The 9,808-nt window shown below is 56.6% G+C and overlaps 1 protein-coding gene across 1 annotated transcript in view; it reads left to right on the forward strand.

Annotated features, from left to right (window-relative positions):
• Positions 1 to 9,171: 9,171 nt before the first annotated feature.
• Positions 9,172 to 9,808, forward strand: part of HOXB9 (homeobox B9) — a 4,841-nt gene continuing 4,204 nt past the window's right edge. The window contains exon 1 of the mRNA XM_004707085.2: positions 9,172 to 9,712. Within this exon, the coding sequence (XP_004707142.1) occupies positions 9,172 to 9,712 (541 nt within the window). The remainder of the gene's footprint in view (positions 9,713 to 9,808) is intronic.

Here is a 9,808-nt window from a genome sequence, read left to right on the forward strand (position 1 = left end):
TGGGATCCAGGGCTGCAGTGGGGTACACAGCCTCCCTGAAAGTGTCTGCAAAGTGTGTGTGTGTGTGTGTGTGTGTGTGTGTGTGTGTGTGTGTGTGAACTCAACACAGGAGTGTTGTTCTAAGGCCTGTAGCCTTTTCTGGTTTTCCCAGGAGTCAATGACACAATCCCCTCTCCTCAACTTAGGGAATCACAGGGCACCAGTGGTAGTAGGCTGGGAGCCAGTGGTACAGGGATCTGCCCGCCAATACAATCCTGAAATGGGCCTTCAAGGGTAAGGGGAGTGGGTAATAACAGATCAGATTAGCTTGGAAACTGCCAAGCCTTCCGTCCTGCCCTCTGCCCACCTCTAAGGGCTCCGCAAGGCAAGTCCTGAGAGAAGGGGCTGGTGACTGGCAGTGGCTGCCATCCCAGATTTTTAATCAAAATGCAGCGTGATAAAGAACCGAAGGGGGGTGGTTTCTAGGACCTTAATGAGGAGGGACTCCCCATGCACATTCTGCTATATGAACATTGGGGCGGAAACAAGCTACTTCCTGTCTTCCCGCAGGTAATGAGCTTCCTCCCTCTTGGCCAGGAGGAAGGGGCACTGCAGGGCTCCCCTTGGGAGCTGGGACAGAGGAAGGCTGCCTGGAGCAGAGTAAACCTTTCAGAAATTGTGTGAACTGTAGGCCACAGCTTTGTTTCCCTCGCCCCCCACCCCCTGCCCATTCCAGTCTGTATCCCACCAGTGTGCTGCTTTTCCTGGAGGCGGGGTGTGGAGTTGGCCCGGTCAGGGCTGCACCTGTGTGTGTCTGTGGCCTAGTGCTATCAGTGCCCCCAACCTCCTTCTGGGTTTGCAGCTGGGCTGTAAACCTTTACTGAGCGGAGCCCTGCCTGCGGTACCAGAACTAAGTCCTTGGCCAATGGCCCCCAGATCTGAGTCCTTGGTCTATTTGGGGGAAATTGTGAGCCGGGGTACATCATATGACACCCCCCCACACCTATGAGCAGGCCTTTGGAGCAGACAAAGGGAAACCAAACATGTTACTCCATAGGAGAGCCCAAGTGAAAAGAGGTTTCAGGGTCTCACTGTGGTCTAAATTCACAGTGGTCTCAACTCCAAATCTGAATTTCACAAAGTATGCTTGTTTGTTTGTTTCTTTGGTAAGAAAAGAGTCCAGGGCAGAAAGCGCTGTGAAGAGGAAAGTGGAGGCCCCCCGGAAGAGTTTGGTTTTGATTTGGGGGAACTGCAGGGGACAGTGGCAGTGCAACCCCGGCTGAGTGGCCCGCCTCCCGAAGCTGTGGTGGAGTTCAGTCCCTTGGGAGAGACCCTGGGCCCTCCAGGCCTTGGACGTTGTCCCCAGTCTGCACCCCTTTCCTCTTGAAGGTACCTGGCAGTAACCGGGTGCGGCTGGCCCAAAGTCTGACCCACCAGCACACCCGCCTTCAGTCCTGGCCCTGGAAGAGGCAGGGCACAGGCGCCAGCACTCAGCCAGCACAGCGGCAGAGCAGAGCTGAGCTTCTCCCTGGAATGAGCGGGACCCAGGTCCCCAGGCCTTGAGGAGTTGCCTGGCGCCTCCGGCTCCCCTCTGGCCATGTGGCCTTATGGCTGTAGTGAATCCCCCACGCCGTGCCCCCCACCCCACCCCCAGAGCCCAGGACTGCTTCTCCCCATGTGGACACCCTCATCTTCCCCAAAGAAAGGAGCAGAGACTGAGAGGAGACGGGGCTTTCGGGCCTCGTAAATTTAAATTTATTTCCCTTTCCTTTAACCCGCCCCTGGTCGTCTTTCTTTTCAGGACATGCGGGGGATGTAAACCATTTGAAGTTCATCAACACGATAAAGTTTTATTGTATTTCCGCTCCCCAAGATTTATACCTTGTTGGTCCCATCCCACCGGGGCGGACAGGCGCTCCCTCCTCGGACTTCCCTGGCTGGACACGTGGCCGCCCTAGTCGGACAGACGCTCTCCCACTCTCCCAGGGGGGCGAGGGCAGGAGGGAGCCAAGCGCCCAGCTGGCCCCTGGCTGAATACCTTCCGATGGCCACCTGCGCCACTGCCGCTGCCGCCAGGTGAGTGGGCTGCCCTCCTGCGTGGACCCAGTGAGGCAGCGGGCAATCCGGAGGGAGGGAGGGAGAGAGCGGGCGGCAGCCCCGGACTAGTTGGGCCTAGCCAGAAGGTCCAGAAGGCGGCAGCCCTTTTATCATTTTGTTCTCCATCTCCGGTTCCAGTCCTGAGTCGTGACTTTGAAAGGGACTGACTCTCCTGGGGCAGGTCGGCCTCTGGGAGTGAGCGGAGCCAGGGCCCTGGACTTCGGAACCGGATGCTTTCTTTCCACCCGGAATTTGGCTCTGTTGGCGCCTCCAGTCCTGTCATTCCATTCGGCGGCTCTGCTTTTCTCCCCTATCTGGTTCTTGGTCACTTTCTCTCCCCCTCCGGATGGAGACTGGCTGAGTGAATTCGTAGTCAGCAGCCCCGCTGCCTGTCTACACCCGCATCTCGAAGCGGGGCTTAGAGAAGAGCTTTCAGAGCTGGCCCCTCTGAGCTGTATGGGCTTATGGGTGGCCAGGGATTCAGAAGAGTTAGTGGACTCACCTTGGTGACAGTTGGAAGGTGGAAACTTCTTTGCTCTGTGGAGACCTCCAGTTTGGGGGAAGAGAAGCTGAGGACGGCCCTGACCCCCTGGGAACACCAAGGAGGGCCTGCCCCACAGCAAAGCGGATCCTCTGCTCAGAGTTTGGAAAGCGGGCGAAGTTCTTGGAATCTGAGCTGCCAGGTCCTGTTTCAGGGGGCAGCGCCCACTCCAATGCATTCATCAGATAATAATGTTTTCCAGCGACTGTGTTCTGTTGAGGAGGAAGTGGAAGAAAATGAAGGTAGCTGGCCATTTGGACCTCACATTGGCCAGAGGGGCCTGCCTCTGCTCCCACCCTCCCACTTCTTGACCTGGCGCTTGGACCGAAGCTGCAATCCCAGGAGCTGCCCAGCTCAGTGGTGATGGGCCTGAGTTTCTGAACACGTGCAAAACCCCCACTGGAATGAATCATGGCAGTTAGGGCTCTGCACTCACCTGGGGGTGGGGGTGGGGGGGTGACAGAGTGCAGAGGAACCGGACCAGTGGAACACCCTGGCAAAAAGGTGAGAAGATTGAGGAACCTCAGGAATGCTCCCCAAAGAAGAGCTCTCAGGAGACATGGGGTGCCCTCCCACTCCTACAGTCCACAGTAGTTGTGTGTTTGCAGGGGAGGCAGCAGAGTGGGGACTCGTCCACTTCCCAAAGGTGCCTTCCTGGGCAGAGCCAGAGGGTGGCAGCTGGGGCCTCAAGTGTCCTGCCTTCTGGCCTCGGGCCTCAGTCTACATGGCGGAGAACATGCCCCAGCTTCAACCTCGGGTCCAACAAGGACTGAAGAGTCTTTGCAAGCTTTGGGGGACTGGGGCTCCAGCTCAGCAGGAAATCTCAGGTCCTTGGAGAAGGCTCCCTAGGTCCTGTTTTGGTTCTAGGAGGGAAATACCAGTATCCCTTGCAGTCTCAGCCTCCAGGGACCCCTTTAAAGCCTTCTAATGGTGCAGGACCTCCTGAAGAGGGACTGTCACAGGACCCTCCCCTTGCCGGAATTCTCTAGTTGGCACCTTCCCCCCACTGTCCCCTAAGAGCTTCCACAGAGCGCCTTGGGCTGGGTTCATCAAATGGGATCTTAGCCTGGGTGGGAGCTCAGGTTGTTGGGTAGCTCAACCTGGGCTAAGAAGGTGACCAGGAACAGAACTGGGGACTGGGGTGGGGGGAGGGACTGGGAGGGCAGAGAGACACCCTTGTGACCCCAGTCCTCTTGAGACTGCTAGCTTTGTGACCAGGAAAGGAAGGACTAAAATCATTGGTGGAAAGAGGAGGAAGTTCAGAAGCATAAGCTAACTTTTGTTCCCAAACTTTCCCCCTTGCTTACGGCGGTGGTGGTGGAGGAAATGTGGCAAAGGGGCCGACCGGATGGGGCTCCCGCGGCGCCAGGCTGACTTGGAAGGCGAGAGGGGCCTCTGAACAAGGAACCTTTGCTAGGACAGAGGGACACTGGGGAGACCCACCCCAGCCTGGGGAAATGGGACTTTCAGCCCACTGTCCTGATGAGCAAAAGCCAACAATGTTCTCCTTTGAATTCTCTTGTCATGGCTCTGAGTGCAGGCCGCCTGGAGGAACAGCCCTGCTGCCTTACCTTACTTTCGCTGGCTGCTCACAAACCTGCCGGGGGGGCCCCTTGGGAGCCTGACTGTCTTCCATACTTGCCATCCCTCGACCACCGCCCCCTCCCAGGAAAAGTGCTGTAAAAAAGAAAAAAGGGGGATGTCAGAGAGAAAAGAGGAAATAAAGTCTTTGGAAGCGGAGTTTTACAACAGCCACAGGTTTTATGGAAGCAATTCCGTAATAACCTTCTACCTGCCTGGCTCCTTTCTGCCCCGCCTGCTGCCCACCCCGTTTGGTCTCCTGGATACACCCACCACCACCACACCACCCCACCAGCCAAGAAGGCAGCAGCCATCACCACCTTGGAAATCCTATGGCTGAGAGTGGGTAAGAAGATCCCAACAAGGTCTGCTTAGGCCACTGACCTCTCCATCCTTCCCTTCACCTCTGACATCCTGGGAGGGTGGTTTGGCAGAAAATTTCGTTGCTTTATAATTAAGAGCTCCATTCTGGGGGTGTGGAAGCATTAAGGGTTGAACCTGTGTGCAGATTAGATGTGAACTCTGGTTGAGGACCCGTTTTGTGTAAAAGGGTGAGAGTTCTGGGGACTTTGGCTTCTTAACCATGGAATGAGTGTGTCTTTCTCCATGTTTTAACCATGAAACCTCACTCTTTCTCAAAGCGGGCCTGGCCTCTGATCCTGGGTCAGAAGAAATGCCTCTGGGGCTTGAAGACAGAGATTCGGGGTCTTTCTAATTCGTTGTACACAACACAGCGATGCTTTTGCCTGACTCCACAGTCAGTGGAGGGCTTTCAGGCTCAGCTCCTCTTTGTTCATCTCTCTGCCACACTTGTGCAGGACAGACACATGGAGAGGTAATGGTGCCCCCACCTCTCTGTGTCCATCACTACTCTGAAAGAAGCATCATACACGACACACTGTCCCTACAACTTAAGCGGCATTGTACAATAATGGATTTCCTTATTGGACACACACATTTCATGACTTTTTTTAAGCCAACTTGAGATGCTCCCTTCACCTTCCAGACAATGATTTGGGAAGGAAACTGTACTGGAATCTGGATGAAATCACACACATGGGTTTGAGGACACAGCATACATTTCACTTGATCAAGTTGAGGGGCAGATTTTCTAAGCAAGGCTCCCAAATCAGACAAAATTTCATAGCTACAATTTAAGTACTGAATTACACAAGTTTTTCCCCCTTTTCCATGGATGTGTGATGACTATAAAAATGTACACATAAGCCTTTGGGTTCTAGATTTTCTTATTTGAGCACAATTACAGACCCAGATGTGAGCACTCAAACACACTCAGTATTGTAGTTGGGTCAATAGATTTTCTACATGTTTTATACATAATATAGCACAAGGCGCCTTTACACATTGGACTCCCCATAAAGAAACCTTGATTTTTAAAATTACACAGGACACACACATTGAATTGCATACATCATGCTTACAATTCAGAATAGCTTATTAATTAAAAGCAAAGTCTCTCTAGCTTCTGTTTTTCCATTGATTCCCCCTCACCCCCCACTCTCCCTTTGCTTACCTCCTGTTAAAATGTCTCTCTTCTTCCTGGCCAGTAAAGAAATCCTTACCAAAAGCCCTTCTCAAAGTACACACACACTCGCCGGCTGGTTTCCTGGGAGTCAGTCTCCGCTCTCCTCTCCCGGACTTTGCCCCGCTCACTGGTGGCTGCCTTGGGCCCCAGTGTGACCAGGGTCTGTCGCTTTTGCCTGCCTGCTCTTCCCTGAGCTACCAGCCCCAGCTGTCCTCAGGCTCAGCTCCTGTGCAGGAAATGGTAAGAGGCTGCAGGGATGCCCTTCACTTCTCTTTAGGCTTGGGGGTGCAGTGGGGAGAAGCTTTGTTCTCTCTGGACAAAGTGACCCCTCTATGACACATCTTTCGAACGGGGCACCAGAAGTTACAATCCTGTTTCCTGGACTCGCTCAAGATGAGTAACATTGTCTGGGAGAGAAAACAGGATCTTTTTTTTTTTTTGAGGGCGGGAGGAGAGAGGAGAGGTATCTCAGCACACAAGCAAGGGGCTCCCTCTCAGCTGAACCCATAATTGTTGGTCTGAGCTCCAGTTGGTGGAGTGCAACAACACTGCCTGGAAGGAGACTCAAGGCTGGGTTTACCCCACCTGCATTCCCACCTGAGGGAGACCAGCTGGAGGAAGATGCCAGAACTAGTTCACTCCCACCCCACCCCCAGCCACCTCTTCTCAGATAATGGAGACCTCCAAATCTCTCTTGGTAAAATTGTCCTCTCTCTGGTATCATTGTGAGGAAAGTCTAAACTCTGACAGTAAGAAAAGAGGTCTGAGACCCTCCTTCAGCATCCAGGGGACAGGGGGGGGGGGGCATTCAGCAACTTGCAGCCCCAACTCTGCCCCTGAGATATGTCACCTTCCTTAAGGTACAATGCCCCTTCTCTTATAACTTCTTCCCTAACTGATCTGGCCCTCCTGATGCCCTTGTTGCAAAGATAGGCAACGGCAACGGGGAAGCCACACTCAGCCCAGTGCCTGCCCAGCCCTGATCCTCCACACCTAGGGTGCTGACTTTTCCATAAATAAAAAACCCAGCCCACTCTCCACGTGCCCTTTTGGGCCCTGAATTTATATACCACAGGAAATCATATACTCAGTTTGACATGCTTCATAACACTGTTATTTATGGCAAGGGAGGTATTTTTTTTGTTCTCTCTCCCTAAAGAATATATTTATTACAGGTAAAGCTGACAGCAGACTCCCTATGTCTGGTCTGGCAAATCGGGAACAGGTGCTCTGCCTTAACTGTGATTCATTCGCTCTACGCCCTGCTCCCCTCGCTGGTGAGGCTCGGGGCTCCCTCTGACTTTCCCAAGCATCTAACTGTTTCCTAGAAGAATTGGTATGAGCTGCTTGTGTCCCTCCTTGGGTCCCACGGAAAAAAACCAGCGTCACGCTGCTTGGTTCCGGATCCCGGGCTGCCGCCCTTGGAGAGCCGGGGAATTGAGAAGGAGGGGGCCGGCTGGGCGCCGGCATTGATCTTTAAAAAATCATTTTGAAATCGCCATAATGTGAAGAAATATGGCGCTTCGCCCTCGTATTTCACACGTAATGACACGAGATGGCTTCATTTGGAAAGAAAAGCGGGGCGGGAATGTGTTGGTGCCTGCACAGAGGTGAGCTGCCGCAGCCTTCCGCAGGGCCCAGGCGTAGGACCCCAAAGCCCCCCAAGTTAGAACGGCCGCCCCCACTTTGTTAAAAAGCACTGGGCTGGGGTTGGGGGTGGGGGGCGAAGCCAGGGCGCTGAGGGCAGCCTGCTGTGTGACAACCCGGGGTCTGAGAATTACCGAGAGAGAAATTCCAGGCCGACTCACCCTTCCACAGGGCCGAACCCAGGCAGAACCGGGTCGGCTCCGTGGCCGGGTCTCCCCATGCGCCCCACGCCACAGAAGCAGCTGCACTCGGGAAAAGGGGCGGCAGAGCGACGCTGGGAGGCGAGCCAGGGAGCCAGCATTGGCCCCGCGGGACTCTCAGCGCAGGGCCGCCGGAGTGGATGCCAATAAAGCGAGCTGTTCTGAAGCTCCAGCGACTGGCTCCTCGGGAGGGGAGGCAGAGGGAGGTCTGAGAGACTGCGACCCAGCCGGGCGTCCAGTCTGCCGCCCCCCATTTCCGTATTGGGAGTCACTTGGGAGAAGCCCCCAGCCCCAAGGAGAGGCGTGCAGAGGTGAGCTGAGCAGTGGGCCTTAGGCTGCCACTGGGGATGGGGTGGAAATAGAGATAACGGGTCCCCTCCCTGTGCCTCTGCTCTGGGGCCATCTCAGGGAGGCTCTCTTGAGTCTCCCTGGTAGCTAGCCCCCCGTGATCTGGGCAACTTTAGGGGTGAGGGCGGAAGGAAGTTTTGGCCCACTCTGCCCCTTTGGCTAAGGCCGAAGCGAGGTGGCTCCCTTGTGTGCTTAGAGGTGTTGGATTTTTGTAGTAAAACTCTTTCAGAGCCTCAAGTGTCCAGGGCCTGATGTATCCCTTTCACCTCAGTCAGGTCCCCACTTCAGGGCAGAGGTAGGATCCCCGAATGCCCACTCCCTGCCAGGACTCAGGGGACCTCTGGGAGCCTGGGCCGGGGAAACTTCCCCCAAATAGCGCCCAGAGGGTCCCTCCACAGCCCGTGATGGTGTCCCCTAACAGCCCCCGCTGCTTGTCCCCATCCCTTGTATTTCTCCAGTGGATTGATGTTGCTGATGTTGTTTAATAATAAACATCTTCTGTCAAGGGGACAGAGAGGAAGCCAGGGCCTGCGGGGTGGAAGTGGAGGTGGAGGTGAAGGTGGAGGAGGGGGGCGGTGAGAAGGGGGGAGGCAGAACCACCTTCTCCTTAATTCTCCTGTGGGGTCACTGGGGCTGCTCTCCAGGCTGGGGCTCCCTCCTTCCCTCTCGCCCCGACCCGCCTGGGGAGAGGGCTCCACAGTCTGGTCCCTCCCGAGGCAGCCCGCGGCTTTCCCTCCGCCCCCGCCGCCCCATGTCGAGAACTCCCCCCCCCCACCTCCCGCGCGCTTCCTGCCAAAGGAGGGGGGTATGGGGGGGGGACGGGCGACCGGCGGCTCGGGCTGAGGTTACGTGTCCGCCGGAGCCCTGACGTGGTAGCACATTGCATCAGCATAAAGCCATCCATCCTCGATATGGAATGCGGGTGCGGACGGATGACGGCGAGAGCGCAGCCCCCTCGCCCGATTGATTGATGTCGGAGCTGACGCTTTATCAGGCAGTCGGAAAAACTTTGACCAATCATTTTGCACGGAGCGCCGAGCCAGGCTGCTCCACTGTACTTTGTTGGCTGAGAAGTTGAGCCGGGGGTGGGGGTGGGAGGGTGGGGGGCCGGGGGGTCGCGTCCGAAAAGCCCTCACACCGGGTCCGGGTGCCACCTTCTCCCTGCTCGGGCGCCGCCGCGGAGCCGAGCGCGTCCCCCTTCCCCCCGGCGAGCGCCCGGATAATGTCTGAGAATGTCCATTTCTGGGACCCTTAGCAGCTATTATGTCGACTCGATCATAAGTCACGAGAGCGAGGACGCGCCTCCAGCCAAGTTTCCTTCGGGCCAGTACACGAGCCCGCGGCAGCCGGGCCCCGGCGAGCACCTGGACTTCCCCTCGTGCAGCTTCCAGCCCAAGGCGCCCGTGTTCGGCGCCTCGTGGGCGCCGCTGAGCCCGCACGCGTCCGGCAGCCTGCCGTCCGTCTACCACCCCTACCTGCAGCCCCAGGGCGTCCCCGCGGCCGAGAGCAGGTACCTCCGCACCTGGCTGGAGCCCGCGCCGCGCGCCGAGGCGGCCCCGGGCCAGGGCCAGGGCCAGGGCCAGGGCCAGGGCCAGGCGGCCGTGAAGGCAGAGCCGCTGCTGGGCGCGCCTGGGGAGCTGCTCAAGGCGGGCCCGCCCGAGTACAGTTTGGAAACTTCGGCGGGCAGGGAGGCCGTGCTGTCGACTCCGCGGGCCGGCTACGGGGACAATAAAATTTGCGAAGGAAGCGAGGACAAAGAGAGGCCGGATCAAAGTAAGTTATAAAAAGTGAGGAAATACCCGGCGGGGGGAGGGGAGAGGCCATAAACGGCGGACAATGTGCCGGGAGCCCGCGGCGGGGTCCCGGGCA

Source organism: Echinops telfairi, unplaced genomic scaffold (assembly GCF_000313985.2).
Source record: "Echinops telfairi isolate 266 unplaced genomic scaffold, ASM31398v2 ScPeMD7_7458;HRSCAF=8496, whole genome shotgun sequence".
NCBI classification, from domain to species: Eukaryota; Metazoa; Chordata; class Mammalia; order Afrosoricida; family Tenrecidae; genus Echinops; species Echinops telfairi.